Source organism: Colletotrichum costaricense (assembly GCF_030867565.1).
Source record: "Colletotrichum costaricense strain IMI 309622 chromosome Unknown Scaffold_2.1, whole genome shotgun sequence".
Taxonomy (NCBI): Eukaryota; Fungi; Ascomycota; class Sordariomycetes; order Glomerellales; family Glomerellaceae; genus Colletotrichum; species Colletotrichum costaricense.
Window position 1 is genome coordinate 2,025,294 of NW_026848231.1, and position 15,794 is coordinate 2,041,087.

General features: G+C 54.3%; 6 protein-coding genes across 6 annotated transcripts; 2 read left to right on the top strand and 4 right to left on the bottom strand.

The window, feature by feature from the left end:
• Positions 1 to 178: 178 nt before the first annotated feature.
• Positions 179 to 3,548, bottom strand: CCOS01_02323 (fungal specific transcription factor domain-containing protein; the record flags this gene model as incomplete). Its single annotated transcript, XM_060450514.1, has 2 exons — positions 179 to 2,318; positions 2,377 to 3,548. The coding sequence occupies 2 exons, from the start codon at positions 3,546 to 3,548 to the stop codon at positions 179 to 181; spliced, it is 3,312 nt and encodes a 1,103-aa protein (XP_060319164.1).
• A 399-nt stretch (positions 3,549 to 3,947) lies between these two features.
• CCOS01_02324 (uncharacterized protein) lies at positions 3,948 to 4,058 on the bottom strand (the record flags this gene model as incomplete). Its single annotated transcript, XM_060450515.1, has 1 exon — positions 3,948 to 4,058. The coding sequence occupies one exon, from the start codon at positions 4,056 to 4,058 to the stop codon at positions 3,948 to 3,950; it is 111 nt and encodes a 36-aa protein (XP_060319165.1).
• Positions 4,059 to 6,653: 2,595 nt separating this feature from the next.
• Positions 6,654 to 6,818, top strand: CCOS01_02325 (uncharacterized protein; the record flags this gene model as incomplete). The annotated part of the gene is made up of 1 exon (XM_060450516.1): positions 6,654 to 6,818. The coding sequence occupies one exon, from the start codon at positions 6,654 to 6,656 to the stop codon at positions 6,816 to 6,818; it is 165 nt and encodes a 54-aa protein (XP_060319166.1).
• A 654-nt stretch (positions 6,819 to 7,472) lies between these two features.
• CCOS01_02326 (uncharacterized protein) lies at positions 7,473 to 7,883 on the bottom strand (the record flags this gene model as incomplete). Its single annotated transcript, XM_060450517.1, has 1 exon — positions 7,473 to 7,883. The coding sequence occupies one exon, from the start codon at positions 7,881 to 7,883 to the stop codon at positions 7,473 to 7,475; it is 411 nt and encodes a 136-aa protein (XP_060319167.1).
• Positions 7,884 to 8,353: 470 nt separating this feature from the next.
• CCOS01_02327 (uncharacterized protein) lies at positions 8,354 to 8,773 on the bottom strand (the record flags this gene model as incomplete). The annotated part of the gene is made up of 1 exon (XM_060450518.1): positions 8,354 to 8,773. The coding sequence occupies one exon, from the start codon at positions 8,771 to 8,773 to the stop codon at positions 8,354 to 8,356; it is 420 nt and encodes a 139-aa protein (XP_060319168.1).
• Positions 8,774 to 14,162: 5,389 nt separating this feature from the next.
• Positions 14,163 to 14,420, top strand: CCOS01_02328 (uncharacterized protein; the record flags this gene model as incomplete). The annotated part of the gene is made up of 1 exon (XM_060450519.1): positions 14,163 to 14,420. One exon carries the CDS (start codon positions 14,163 to 14,165, stop codon positions 14,418 to 14,420), a length of 258 nt encoding a protein of 85 aa, XP_060319169.1.
• Between the last annotated feature and the right edge of the window lie 1,374 nt (positions 14,421 to 15,794).

A 15,794-nucleotide genomic window follows, 5' to 3' on the forward strand; every position in this document is an offset into this window, starting at 1 on the left:
CACCCTTCTCCCGTCCATGTTCCCGTGCCATGCCATGCCCATCCGTCTTTTTTTCCCTTCATATACGTCATAAATTTGGAAAAATAAAATGGAGAAGACGATTCTCCGAGACAAGATGTACAATGCAAAGTTAATACAATGCTTCAGAGGGTTGACAAGACACCTTCTACAACAAAGCTCATCGCGCTCCGTGATGCAACCCGCTGCCAAACATGTTGCCGAACCCGTCAATATTCATACCCATATCCTGCCCGATCTCCGGCGGCTCCATGTTGAACGGCATGAACCACGCCGTCGACGCCTCCTGGCCTCCGAACCCCATACCCTCCCCGTGTCCGTGGCCGGGCCCGCCCATGCCATTGGGACCGCCGCGCGAGGGACGCGAGCGGGCACCGTCTCTGTGCGCTCCCGGTGCGCTGTGGGCGCTACTCGGCATGCCGTCCCAGTCGATGCCGTCAAAGTGGCTCATGTTGCCCTGTTCCATGGAGTACCCGCCAAACACGAGCTGCCGGTCCAGGGGCTGCAAGATGCCGTTCTGTTGATTCATTGACATGTTGAGCAAGTCGGGAGAGAAGAATGACGGTGTGCCCGGGTGGTGGTGCCCGTACTGGCTGACGGCGATGGGACTGATGGGAGATAGGGCGTGGTAGTTGGAGCCTTGCGAATGCGGCACGGTCAGGGGATTGAAGCTGGTCGGTCCGCTTGTCTGGCCGCCGAGCGAGCCTTGCTGCATGCCTCTCTGTTGTTGCATGCGGGCACTCAGTTGCTCTTGCGCCGTGGCAGCAACGTTCTCGGTGGAGAGTGGTTCCAGTTGGCTTCCATCTGCTCGCATGCCCGGAGTGCCGAGTTTCTTCCCGACGAAAGACTTGCGCTTGAGCGGGTTTGGCCTTGACGAATTGCCTTCTGTGCTGCGAGGTGGCGACAAACTCGTAAAGTATTCCTCCACGGTGTGTAATTCTGGCTTCTGCTCTAACACGGCGTCGTCGCCCTTCTCCTTCTTCTTCGTAGATGCTGGGTCGGAAAAGTCGGATTGTGAAACGCCGTGGGGGTATCGGTCGAACCAGTCGCCGTACTGGAAGATGGGGGAAGCCGTTGACGTCTCCTTTGCCGAATTGCCCTGTCTGGCGGCATCGGCGTATGTCCTGTATTGCTCACGGAGGTTCTCAGACATGTAGTGGAACATGCCCCAATACCTCTTCATCTTTGAAAGAAACTTGACATTTGTCGCCAGGTTTCGTTTCGACGCTGCCTCGACAGCAGGATTGCCAGAGAAGATGCCGAGTATGTGGATCGTCCCAGACGAAAAGGCGCAATAGCCGACAAAGGGGGCAGTCACCATGTGAGACTCGGCGTCTTTGAGGACCTCGGAAATCCTGTTGGCGGCTGCAAACGTCTTGTCGCCTGCCTTGGCGACAAACTCCCGAGGAACGCCTTGCGCAGCGGGGCTGTTTGGCGTTGAAACGGCAACTCGGTTGAGGAAGAGAACGTTTTGCTGCATCGCGATGTGGAGGAACAAGAATTGGTTCGCCATCTTTTCCGTATCGTGGAGCGCGACGTTCTCGGGTGAGTAACGAAGAAATTCTGGAAGGTTGTCGAGCAGGTCTTCGGACTGCTGCAGCAACTTGGTGTACTCAGATTCGGGGCTCCAGATGGGATGGGGGTCGAGCTCCTTTCCTCCTTGGTTCAGATAGTTGATGACTCTACCCCAGAGAGAGATGGTCTTGATCATGTGAGCGGCAACGCCCATGTTCTCTTTCGCATCGGCCATTTGACCATCCTCAGCAGACACGGGATGAGGGACCTTGCCCTTGAGGGTTTCCGTCGGGGCTGGCATATCGAGCTGGAAGTATTTTTCTTTGATCGGCAGCGGAATTTCAATCGTCTCTTCCCTCACAAAGGTAGGTCGTTCGGTACCGGAGGAGTTGAACCGGTCCATGAGAAAGCATGCCCACATTGTCCGGCGCCGGATCTCGCGGTCGATGAAACTCAGCTGCGATGCTCCGCTGCGATTCAGGGGATCGTGGTCCAAGTCTTTGTGAAGTTGTAGAGCAAAGGCCATGCGGATTGCTTGGCCTCCTAAAGCCCAGCTCCTACCGCCATGGCACGTCCCAAACTCGTGAAGGCCGAGGATAAGTAGACACGTCAGGATCGTGATGTTAGGCCACTCATATCGCCTGGTGCAGATGTCCCGGGCATGCGACGCCCACTCCTCGCCACGGAGAAAGTTTGGTGATGAGTTGTTGAGTTTCGGGTGGCTGGAAAAGCGGGCGGCTATCGCGCAAACGGACAGTACGAGTACTGGCGGAAGCGTGCCAGCTCTGCGTGTTCAAGGTCAGCAGTCGAATCATTAGTACATTCTCACGAGAGAAGACATACCTGAGTTTTCTCATGTAGCTGGGCTTGTGGAGCAGGTGGTATGCTTGGCCGTAAATGTTCTCGAAAAATACCTCGGCTAAATGTTCCTGGATTTCCTTGGACGGAAGTGCATCGAGCCCCTCCAGGAAGAGCTTGTTCTCCTCCGCTTCCTGCGCTTGCAACGACAAGTTCTTGTTTGGCGTTTCAATTCTCGTCTTGGCCGGCGCTTTTGCCCAGTGGTCGAGATCCTGACCAAATGCTTCGTCGGCAACTCGCTTCTTGGAGTTGGCTTTAGCTGCGGGGAGTGATCCCGGAATTGCCGGTTTAACCACGGCTCGGGTCAGCGACGCCGCATTGGAGTCTTGTTCGTTTTTCGGCACAATTTTGATGATGCGCTCCTCCATGCGCTTCAGTCGCTTGTCCAACATGGCCATGTAGTCGGTCCTGGGCGCGGCTTTCCTGGTTGTCACCTTGTACACACAGGGAATCCGTGATCGAAGGCAATGCTTGCACGCTGGCTTTTCTCCCGAGCATCGAATCTTTTTACGTCGGCATGCGATGCACGCTAGAGGAAGTCGCTTTCGTTCTTTGCCGGCCTTGGTCTTCAACTCGCTCCATGCGGGCGTCTGGTCTGTCTTGTCGTCCTTGGATTTGCCGCCCAGGTCGGACCCGTTGCCGGCGATTTGCGTAGGTAGGCCAAACTCATCGGCACCGGCATCCTCGAGTGGATTGTGCTCGGCGTGGCCGCTGTCCTGGCTGCCATCTTCCGAGGTAATGATGCTATGGCGGCGCTGGTTCATGGCCTGCGCAAAACCGACAGGCATGACTGTTATTGAGTTTTGGCGGCCACCGATGGAGGAGACGGAGGGGCGATGCGAGGTCGGGAACATGTCGGCAGCGTGATCTGGTTCGCCGAGGAACATCATTGCGCTTTGGTCGTCCAGCGGGTTCGGGGGGAAAGAAAAGTCGTCGGCAAAATGGGAGGCATCGACGACGCTGTGGTTCGCGCTGTTGGACCGCATACCGTCATTTGGGGTTCCAGAGGAGAAGGGTTGGTGGGAGGCTGAGGAAGTGGTTATATGAGAATGAGCGCCGGGCGAGTCGAGAGCGTGGGCATGAGGGTGCTGCTGCGAATATTCGAGACTGACAGCTCTGAGTTGTTGGCTTTGGAGCTGCTGCAGGCTAGATGACATTGTCCTTTGTCATGCACGAATCAAGGGGATGATCAACGGAGAGGCGACAGTGGAAGAAGACGGTGCCGAGCGAGCTGGCAAGCTGGCTCCCCGCACAACGCCGGCGCTGAGGACGGCGTTCGTCCCTGTCCCTGTTTATGCCTTTGGACCGCGGTCACCGGTGTAAGTGTGAGTTGGAGCAGTGGGGGAAGAGGGTCACAGCGGTCGCAAGGAAGAGGCACCAGGCGGCGGAAAGACTCTGTGGTGATGGCTGGTATTGATGTCGAGGCCGAGGAATAATCAATCAGGTCGCGTGCGCACGTCTTGGCTGTCGGTGATGAAGATGTTGTCGTGCCGTCTAGTGTTCTCGAGAGGATAAGAAGGGGAATGTTCCACAAAGCTGGCGACAGTAGCACAAAGTTAAGAAAGAACCGGGACTGGAAGGCTGGAAGGGTGGGCGGGGGGCGGAGAGGAGAAGAGGCGTCCGGTCGAGATTTGTCGGAGAAGAGGAACTCTGACTCGGCCACTCATCGAGCAGCAAATAGAGAACCAAAAAATAAAACAAAAAAAACCTCCTACCAGAGACACAGAGGGGCGCAAGACTGGGTCTAGGTCTAGGTCAAGGTCCAGGTCTACCTAGGTGGTCAAGGGCAAAAAAACCAAACCAAACCAGCGGAGCAGATTTATGATGCTCGCTGCTCAGAGAGGAGAAAGATGGGTGATGGGGAATGTCGCCGGCTTGTTCGTGCAGCAAAAACTGGGGTTGGGGAGGGACGGCCGGGCGGGGAGGGGGAGGGGGGGCGTCGCACAGAGAATGGAAGGATGTAAAGGGGGGGTGTGGTAATCGGCGACCTGTGATTGCTTGGAAGGGCCGCGGATGCACCAATCCAAGTGGGCGCAGCTGTGGAGTTGCAGGTTGCAGGCGTCTACTGCGTAGTCCACTGCCAGGCGCGGGGGGCGTAGGTACACGGCGTGCAGGTGGGAGAAGAGTTGGAGACCTTTTTCTTTTTCCCACACTTCTTCTTGAACTTCTCAGCACCGCTGCACCGCACCTCAACTTGCAGGGGGGGCTCAAGCAATGGGGGATTGGAAGCGTTTTCGGCGGTCAAATTGTGGGGTGCCGTGGGTGCGTGGATGCTTCGCTGGAACACGGCCGGGGGGAGTTAGGCGGGTGACGCTGTGACGGTCGTCGAGGTCACTTGAGATGTGCGTCTGTCGTCTGCGTCTGCTTCTGCGTCCGCTTTTGTTTCTGCTTCTGCTTATAGTTCTGCGTCTACGCCTGCGCTTTCTTTAGTATCTATCCATAAGGTAGGTATGTAGGTATTTGATTTTGCGAAGTGCACACTCAATGCAGCCAAGGTGCTCTCTGTAGGCTCGGTAAGTGCCGCACTCACTCACCTCTGGACTTTCTCTCTCTTACCCTCTTCTAACCTAGGTATTTCGCATGCGATAGTACTTTGGTGGCGTGTTCAACCGAGGCTTTCCCCGTCTGTCCAATTCGCTAGCAAATAAGGTTCTGCTGTTGTTGCTCCTTCTGGAATCTGGTCAGGGGATGTCTCTTGGGCCTGCTGCTTGTTGATGCTGACAGAATGCTCACAGCGGTGCTGACTGTTCCAACAATGGGGTCTCGCTCTCAGGCACGGCCCAAGGAAAGAATAGCGATCCCCGTCGTCCTCCACGGTGGGGCTGTGTGTCTCTCTCTCTCCAGGTTTGAATGTGGGCTCTCTTGCCTCGTCTCGTGATTTCCAGATGAGGGACCAGATGCCTAGAAACCTTATGTACACAATAAGGTAATCCAGCCGCAGACCATGTATCTGCACGAACTCAACCTCTCTCTGGTAACTCCTCTTGTGGCTTGTCGGGCTGCCCAGGTGTCGTTGCTGTGGAATTGCAGAGTGGAGAGGACGGATACTTTGCCATGTACCAGCACTAGAGGCTTGCGGTGGCTGTGGCTTTGACCGTGGGAAGGTTTGTTCCGCCCTTTCACACTGAGACTCAGCGACAAGTGTTGGTTTGGATCAAGTCGCAAAGGCGAGCTAGCATAACCGAGAACAACAAACTGCAAAAGTGTGACGTGTGCAAAGATGTGCGGGCGATGCCTCCAAAATCTGCCAAGCTTTTCAAGCGCGCAGGAGATATCCGTCATGCCGTACAGAGTAGACGAGGTATCAGTACTCGTCCCAACCCAATTGAGAGTGGGCGTGGGGCTTTATAAAAATCGTTCGAGGTTCGGATAGAGAGGCTGCATAAACAGACATGAACACAAAGTCGGAGCCAACTCCATCGAAATACAACGTATCTAAGATGGTACAAACATCATACCGCCAGAACTGAGCTTCACTTACAAACCACACATCACCTACACTGCCAGCTTCAACAAGCCCAGTCCCTGCAACCCGACTCAGGTGTCTCATATCTTCATATGCCTGTATGGAAAGAGGAGGGTTTGGAAGCTCCGGGAGGGTGAACAGGACAAAAGTGGGAGATAGCCCGAGGTTCCATATCGAGGTCGGACTTTTTTTGACAGATATGAAGGGCGCACGGCAACAAAAAAAAAAGAAAGACACAACCCAGCTTGTCTCTTCCATAGTAAAAACACACCCACCAATATGGTGATACCTGAGAAATAGACTTCCACCGTCAAGTCCCTGAAGTCGGCCTGGACGTTACATTCAGCGGCCCAACGACAAACATGTCTGGTTGTATGATCGATACCACGATTCACTGTAGCCAACCAACGCATCGATCGCAGTCCATTTGACTCAACGTCCACGGCAAGAGACAGTTGATATCATTGAGCTGTTTGCGATCCTCGTAAGCACACTTGTCGGACCGCGTTCGGTCAGCAGCCAATCCTCCATTCGCCCTCTTCGGCCATGAACAGACCCAAATTGATCCTCGCGTCTCTACGACCCGTCTTCGATGGTTGGGTTCTCGCCGACTCTGGTCTAGCACTCTAGATAGCTAGCTAGGGCTGCCCTTGAATTTTGGTGGTGACCGCTGCAGATGAAAGGTTCTCCAGTGCCATCCCAGCCCAAGACCCACGATGGCAGTGCGAACAGATGTGGATGCCTTCACCATCACAAAGTGGGTGGGAGCCGGGGGGCACTGGGCATCCACGCCAGAATGTGGACCAAGAAGTCGAAGGGGTGGCCATGGGGCATGCGCCTAATCAGGGATGAATCGGGGGGATCAAGTGGGAGAGCCGGAAGCCTAGTGGATCCGCAACCAGAGGCAACTTCCGAGACTCTCCCGGTGCGAGTGGGTACCTATGCGCCGTGCCCAGACTAAAATACTTTTGTACGAGGATGCCATGATATTCTGGTGAGCCGTTGACATTGACCAATTTCTGTCGAGTCTGTAAAGACATGGGTATCGAATTAAAGCCAGAGAGACCGAGTTCGACTGTGCGCTTCTCCGTGGTGTGGCATATGTTGTTGAGGCGCGGGCGGGGAATAAGCGTTCCGGGTGCCAAACGTGTGTACATAGAACCCAGAGGTCCGCCGTTGCATTTGGTGGCATGCCGTGGTCTATCCAGACATATTCTTGGCCATCGGTTCGGTATGAGTACTACAGCCGCATTCCAGCAGCGAGCTAGAAAGAACACCAACGTTTGGCGAAGAAACGGGATAGGGACTCGCCGTTCTATGAATGGTGCATCGACGATATCGCAAACACCATCCCATCCTAGGAGGCAATAGCAGGTGATCTTGCGGCCATGTGTGTTCGCCGCAGAGAGGCATTCCGAGAGGCATCATGAAAGGTGGTTGGCCGCCTGCGGCTGATCCCCTGTAACCCTACTACGGTGCTACCGTGTTTGGCGCCTCAGATATGTGGTGGAATCTCATCCTCATCACGTCAGTGTCTACGGAGTACTGCGTACACCGTTGCTTGTGTTGCATCTCAGCAAAGTGCCAAAGAAGGCCGCCGTCAACCTGCCATGGCCTACCTGGTCGGCCGTGGGTTCCACCAGGAACGGCCACAGCAGGGCGGCAGCGGCCAAGGGACCCCGGAGACGGACCAGGAGCCAGCACTGCAAGCCTGCATCGGTTTGGCCTTGATCCGTGTTTGTTCCGGCTGGCCCAGACCACCCTGCAGCCCTGGTGCCTCGCCTGCTGCAGATTCACAGTCAAGTGTGGTGGATTCTCGTCGACGACGACCGGATCTGTACGGGATGGCGCCCCGATTGCGACCCCTGTAGCCAGTACTTCTTGTTTGGACAAGACTTGAATTGAACTCAGACAATACCTGGCGAAGGGGGGAAAAGTACGAAGCCTCTAAAGAGCCACTAGCTCGGGTTTCAGCGGCGCCAACGGAATGGGGCGTACGGATAGGCGTCGGTAGGCGCGCAGGCATATCATCTTGAGCTGGTTGTTTGGTTTGGCCGAAGTTGGATCGTGGGGACTACCTAGCACATTGAGGCACATTGCGACCTCGAAGCGTAGCATCTGAGAAACCCCGTACATGATTGCTTGATTCTTCTTGGGGACGTGTGGATTCGAATCCAGCATTGCTGAGATTGAACATCTAAATTCGAGATGGAACCCAAGGGTGATCTTCCTGAGGGCCGGGGGGGTTCAGGTGGTGTAGAGGACGTCATTCGGCCAAATCAGGGATGGGGTAGCTTCAGGCCCTCCTAAAGCGCTGTGTATGGTCACGAAGGGTCGGTGTTGCCAGCAGGTTGAGATTTGAATCTCCGATAAGGGCAGCTGCAAGAAAGAACAGAAGTCCTGATGGCTAATGGCTGAAGTCTGAAGGTTGTCTGAGGTCTGAAGAACGGCTTGGTCCTGAGCCAACGAGGGTGAGGATGAGGCGGACCGATTTCATCAGAGTAGCGGATCGTCTGGAGCGGTCGAAATTCGGGGTTGACAAGACAAGTTGGAGAAGAGGACCGGATGGGGATGGAGCAGGTAGATCGTGATAATATCTGAGCGTTGATAGGAGGGAGGGATTTTGGTGGAGGTCTGTGAGGGTTGGGGTGTCTGTGTTTGTCTGTCACTCTGTCTGCACGACAGCGACGAAGTGGTGGGAGTGGAAGTGGGAGCGGGAGTGTGGAGGGCAGACGCTAGCAGAGCAGGGCAGACCTGAGCCCAATTGGAAGGACCCACCGTACCTTGGCTATACCGCAGTATGTTCCCTTCTACCTTAGGAGGTCGTGTACCGACCCCCTTCGCCATCTTGTTTTGGGAAGAGGACGATGTGGCTGGCACGGCTGGTAGTCGAAACGCAATAGACGATTTGCACATTGAGGCAATGGGGAGGGTACGGAGTACTGGGGCTTGATTATTGTTGCTGATGTAAGAGACGCCATGTGGAGAGTCAGAGGCGTGTCTAACTCTGCGGATTCGCGACCGCAGTCTAAGAAGTAAGGTACCACGGCACTGCGGCACCTGAGCTTTACTTGGAGAAGGTCTGGCCTGGGCTGTGAGGGTGGCGATTGAAGGGTGTCTAGACTTGGGATTCCAAGCGTAAGGTAGGTAGCTTGCCCGCATTGTTATTGTTTCGCGTGGAAAGCACGAAGGTGGAAGGGTCCTGGCAACACAAAGAAGACGGCGTGGATGGGATGGGAATTCGAGCCACACATGCCAAGATGACAATTCTGAGACCTCCACGTTCAGGAGTCCCGGGAAACAGGTCAACAAGTCAGGAACAGGCCCAGACTCAAAGCCTAGCAAAAGTCCTTGGCACTCATCACGTTTCTTTGATCTCTTCATCTCAGAGTTCAACCACATCTGGAATCCGCATGACCCTTCCATTCATCTATCCAGGTCAACATTCAAAACGGGACTGTAGCCTGTAGGTCGATGGTTTCCCAAGCTCTTCATTTGCAAAGCTCCACGATACCGCGGCAGACTAGCAGTGCTGTATCGCTACACTACATGGCTACCTACTAGGATTCCGGTATCCACAGGTCCTGAAGATCACTGCGGATAACAAGGTGCCGCAGAACATTACTCCATACACTGACATGAATTTTTCAAGCCACACGATCAGTGAATGATCAACAGCGACGTATCTGGAGATGGCTACCTCACATTTGAGCCCTGGCTTGTGCTTTGTGCCTTGACCCCAGCAGAAGCCACTTGCTGTACTACGGAACTCATCCCGGTGAGTGAAGGTTCGTGGCTCGGGGACCAATCCGGGCTCTATCACCAGACAAGGTAAAGGGTCTCGAGCTACAGCTTAACGGCGCAATTACGTGACGCTGCCAGACTACCTTAGCCAACCGTGCAAGCCGTCAAGCCATCAAAACCCTGAGCTATTCTATTCTATTCAGTCAAATGACATAGCTTTGCGGTCGTAGAAGCTCCGAATTGATAGGAAGGAAATTCCGCATTGACATTCCGTATCATCGGCGATAGGGTTTAATTGGAGTGGAGGGCTTGTGCTGGAGTCGTCACGAGAACGGAAGTATTGGTATCCGTTGACGTTGGACGATTCTCCAATACCTTACGGTACGTTCCTGGGTCTCGCAAACTGACATTTCGCATTGTCCTGAATGTCGGCCAAATATCAGAAATCGTTCGACTTTCATTGCACAAGGTAGACTAGCACTCGGGGCAGGCATAACCAATACCACCCCCCATTCGACGGTCGATGATTGACCAGTGCGTAGGACAAGGGGCTGCAGCAAGATCGAAACAGAGCACGCTTAATTCCCCCACAACGAAGTACCTGCTTAGAAAGTATTACCTCAGGCACTAAGGGACCGAACCCAGACGAAAGGTATCTTGATTTACAGACTTCCAAGTGTACTCCATACGTGCTTGACATCTCAGATAAAGGTACTTGGCTACGTATAGAGAACCCGTAGAGGGAAAGAGTACCAGTACCTGACAGAGATGATGTTCGTATCCGCTTCAACAAGTCCATCTCGCCTTTGCAATAGTTCCAAGGTCGGGGCTTCCTCTTCAGATCCTCATAGAAGTCTTGAAAATTAATGAACGTCGACGCTTTCGCCGTCGGACTTCAAAGCAGTATGACCCCTATCAGGCACCTTGGAGGCTTTTCTCTCCTCACTATTGATGCATCTCATGCCTTGGGACAGCTTGTGTCTGGATGTTCTGACTCTGCTACTACTGCATTTACATTCCGACCTTCTAGGTCCGCTAAAACAACGCGGTTCACCTTTCCCCAGCTCCGGCTTGTGGAATTCCGACCTGGAAATGAATGATGTTAGCAGCTGGAGGAAAACCTCGTTCCACAATTCCTGCCTTAGTGTGCACCGGCTTCAGATGAGCTGCATTCACATGGCGACTTCCCTACGTGCGTGCGTGCTACCTTTCTACCTTACACTACTTGCCCCCCTCCGTGCCCCTCCAACCTCAACCTAAACTACGCCGCATCTTGGGCTGCAAGATCATCATCGCCCAGCGTCAACGACTCGTCTACCGGCTTTTCTCCACATCAGCCTCCTGAACATCTCTCCTTTCATCGACTGTAGTCCGACTTCTCCCTCTCAGCCCCGCTCCGGTTTGCTTTGACCGACGACGAAAATCGATGTTGTCTTCCTCTCCGGGGACTACATTCCAGGTACAGGGACGAGCAAAACCTCCCATGATGTTGGCGACTACATCCCTGGCGCAGCCCCTGAACGACAATCGAGCTTGCCCTTGACGCCGTCTTGGATCGACTTGTCGAGAAGAGTTTGACACGCCGCCAGCCAGACCATCAAAATGTCAGTCGCAACAGGAGTGGGAACCGCCGTTGACACGCCACGCCACGCCTACCTATTCTTAACTTCGTTCTAAGTCCCCTTCGAGAAAGGCCAACTTCAGATGAGAGCTGGAGCCCCAATCATGCCCTTCCACCACCGAGAGCTTCCTGGGATCGACACATTCTCAACCTCATCAGCGTCGAGGCGGCACAACTACACTGGGATTGCCCCCAGAGTTGCTCCGGTTTCATACCCACCCTCCGTGCTCGAGACCTGCCTTAACGCTACTGTGTTAAGCCTTCCATCCCTCCCCGGAACCCCCTGACGACTTCCATGGTTGACTTCTTCGTCCTCATCCCGGCGATGACGACTTGCTGATGCGGCCTGTCTCGAGAAATCGCGCCGCCCAGGCGGTGCAGCTGAGACCTCTGGATTCCGCCAGATGCCAGCTACTTGATGCCAGCAAACGGTATAGATTAGACGGAACAGAGTTAAACGAGACAGTGTATCCCAGGCAAGTACGCGACCTCTTCTCGTTCTTATTCCGTCGTGCTAATGTATCATCACCGATACTAGCGCTCCCGGCGCCAATCACATCATCCTTACAAGCCGGATTGTCGAACTTCAGAGCCACGACAATCTGCCCAAGATTGAACAACATTTGTCGACCAGAAGAGCCAACTACGAAGATGCTGTCGTAGGGTTCTCGCAAGCTCTGACAGGATTGTCCGGGTGGACGACAAGCCCCATGCTTGCTCACCTGTCACCGTCGTCCGTCATCTCGGAGGGCTGACGGCGACAAACTCTCGTCAACGTCGCATCCACAGGCATTACAACCTTGCTCTGGCTCTCCCAAGCTGCCAACCATTACAGATACAGGCTGAACCATGGCGGTACTCTTCTACGGAGTACTTCTCGACTGTAGCATACCGACAACTCATCAGGTCAACAATCTTCCGACACTACGAGTGGTTTTTACTTGGCGTGTTCGTGTTCCATCTGCCCGTACCCCCTCCTTCGAGGTGACAGTGTTGATTTCATCAAAAGGAATAGGCACGTACCTCGAAGCTTTCCTCGCAAATCTCATCTCGTTGTGTAGTGTACGGCAACATTGCACACATCCCCCGCGCGCCCCAGTCTCTGTCTTTCCCCGACCGCCCTGCTCCTTGTCGATGCTTGGGTAAATACATGACTGGCTATGCAACCTGCGTGCTGTCGGCGAGAAATACTCATCAATCAAGGATGCCACGGCCTGTGTGGTCACATATGGATCGAGCGATGTACGTCTACTGTGTACATGCAAGCCCGTTCTTCTCCACGAACCCCCGCCGGATGATCTCCATCGCCTCCCCCCTTCCTGACACCTCGCAAAGGGACAATCATCAAACCCTTGCCATGCTTATCCGTGATACCTAGGTACTAGCAGCTATGGCTGGCCAGACTTTTTTTTCTTTTTCCTTTTCACGCCATGGTGGACCCTTTGCCGTTACTGATGAACCCTGTTCCTCAGTAGCGACGCAGCGCAACCAAGCATCCGCGTAGCCGATGAAGGATTTCGAGCTGTATTAGCCTGTGAGTGGACAAGCTTTAAAAGGACGATAGTTATGAACGTGCCGACGAAAACCAGGTTGGCGCATTCTTCCGAGAGACTACTACGGCACGCGAGGAACCAAGCGTGGTGTGTTGATATGTGTAACACGGACCGATATGCTTAGATTTCGGAACAAGATACCACGGAGTGCGCACGCGGCTGCTTCATGGTCGCCAAAAGGGGTCGGCGTGTGCCACGTACGCCTTCGCGAACTTACGCTTCGGGTCACATCGCGACTTTAGACGGACTTGAGCCGAGCGTACCGTAGAAGGAGAAAAACTGCTCAGGCGTAACGTAACACGTATATCTCACGGAACGATGCAGCTGTCAAACACGAGGATGAAGCAGGTTGTTTGGCTCGGAGGAGACGTGTTTGGGGTCGATCAGCCAAGTATACGCCTCGCAAGAGACACACCGAGTTGAGGCAGGGAGAATCTTTACGAGTCCCGTTGGCTTACACAGAAGACAGTGGGAGGAGACGAATAGGAAGCACAAAGGGCCTTGCAGCACTCACTTATGGTTGGGCAATCTGTCGCTAAGGTCCTATTGGTTATAGGTGTTTTTTTAGGCGACCGTTGCACACAGTCTACGCAGTACGATCCCGCCTGATATTTGACTTTGGAAGACGGGACGATCTCAGCTCCGGAGACCAAATGTGGTCCCCGACGGACAACATGTTCAGGGCCGCATCCTGTCAGACTCTGAGCAGCGACATTGACCACGTCCGTACTGGAGGAGCAAACGACGCGTAGGGACGTCGGGGTGATTATGTTTTCCTACGATGTATGTCGTCGGCGACGGAACCCGAAAGGAACTGTCTCCCATGAGACCTCGTTAGCGTCCACGTTGTTCGGTCATACGCACCTAGACGGGGCGAAGTCTGAAGAGCACAGATTCGGAAGGGTAAGAAGCTCCAAAGATGCCTTTGAATCTTGACAATGAGGCCCCAGCTGGCCTTACTAAGTCCTTAGCGATGATCCCAAACGGTCTTCGTCCCGGAGCCAGATAATCAAGATACCTTGCAGGCTTACATGACCTAGAAAACAGTCAGTTGCCATTGGTTTTCCTCGGCTCGCCCTACCAGTAGACGCAATACAACGAATGCAATGGCACTAACGGCGCATGTTCTCGGCGCAATCTGGAGTGTTCAAGCGTGCACCTGCCGCCCGGTGATCCGGCCACCCGACGGAAGAATCCACTCTTCACCCTTATTACTGGCGAATTATCATCACGGCTCCCTGTCGGCACCGTGCCTTTCCTTTACCTGCCTAGGTGGGCGCCTTAGCTAACCGTGAGGTAAGGATACAGGTAAGGATATGCGACGTTTCGATACCAGCCTGGGAAACAGACTTTTGCTGCACGCCCCCCTTTCCTTCATTACTGTGGCATGTACCGCCGTATATCCCACCCCTCCCGGGGATATTCTCCACTCTCTCTTCGTCCAAGTCCCTGTCATTCCCATTTTTCTCCCGCGCAAGCCCCCCCGTCACTCAATCCCAGCGGACCCACCTCCGTCCGCACGTCCAAAGATACGACTGGCTCTTCACATCAACGCCACAACCACGGCCCTACGCCTCGATCTGCACTACTAACGATGAGAGACAAGGCTCCGAATCCCTCCTTGCAGCTCGGGCTGGTGGGCTGAAGGAAGGGGTTGACAGGCGTGACAGGCTTCGGAGGGAGGCGGAGACGAAGCAAGGCGACTGGGCCTTCAAGTCTCGGATTCTCAAAAGATGGACGCCAGGCCACCAGCTTTGACTCTACAGCCTTGTCCACAGCCGCAGCCCTTCGGTCTTGCATCCGAAGAGGGCTAGCAAAGATCGCCCGGAGGATGAATTAAGATGATGTTCAAAATCGCTGTGAGACTAGTCAGGACCAGGAGGGCTTGTTGCTAATTTTTGAACAGAACGCCTTTCTTTCTTCCCTTTCCATCCGCCATCTTGCCTTTCTCCTTCGGGAAATGAACGTCTCACGCGCTTCGAGAGGTGCAGGCATACAGATACAGATAGACGACGCTCAGACGCGTTCTCTCCCGTATCCGTACATCCTTCTTCATCTCTCTCTGCTCTCATACCGCGGAGACGCCGTTAGATGTACCCGATGTACTAGGCTCGGAACGCAGGGCCTTGGGGCCGCGCCAGCCTATGGAAGGCCTCATCTCATCATTACGAGCTGGGTCCGAGGGAGGCGGCGCAACGTTTTCCCCCTCATGGACCATACCGGTATTGATATAGCATCCATCGAGGAGACCTTTCGCGTCTGCCCTGCCCAAGCGGCAGCATGGATCCCCCCGAGATCCTGCCCGCGTAACGGTTGTCCCTCATCGGCCCGTCTGCAACTTCATCTCGAGACCCGTCGACCCGTCTTCGCAGGGATTCTGTTTGTCAAAGAGACGAGCTCGATGTCTTCGGAGAGAGCGAGTGCTCGTATTTTCCGGTTCCTATGTAGAGAGGCCACCAGTCCAGGAGGTTTTCTGAACAGGATCTCTTGCGGGAAAGCCAATGACGAGACAAGACGATTCGATCCGGCCCCTTAATGCTCGCTCCGTTTTGACGTGCTCGTCCACGTCATTCCAAACAAATCAGATTCCGAGAGATGCCCGTTGTTTCTAGAGACAGGAATAGAGTCATCGGCGCAGAGGTTCGCTTCTCTGGGTCCTCCAATGGCAGGATGAGGCGGGCCTCTCTCTCCTCCCTCATCTGACCTCGTCGTTGCTCTATCGACGGTGGAGGCATCGCATCCGAGTCGTGGTTCCTACCCCTCCACCACCATCAACCTGTACATCTCATCTTTCAAGTACGGTAGTCAGGAATAGAAGCGGGAACATCGGCCGTTCCGTTTCGTGAGGTTGAGGAGGGGAGGGGAGTGTGGCATAGCCTCCTCGCAGCATCCAACTTCACCGATGAAAAGAATATTGGCCATGACGTTGTAAAACATAGTTACACACCACCACGGATCCTAAGATCTGGGTATCCCATCGCGGGATCTAAGGTAGAGTTTAAGAATAGAAAGAAAAAAA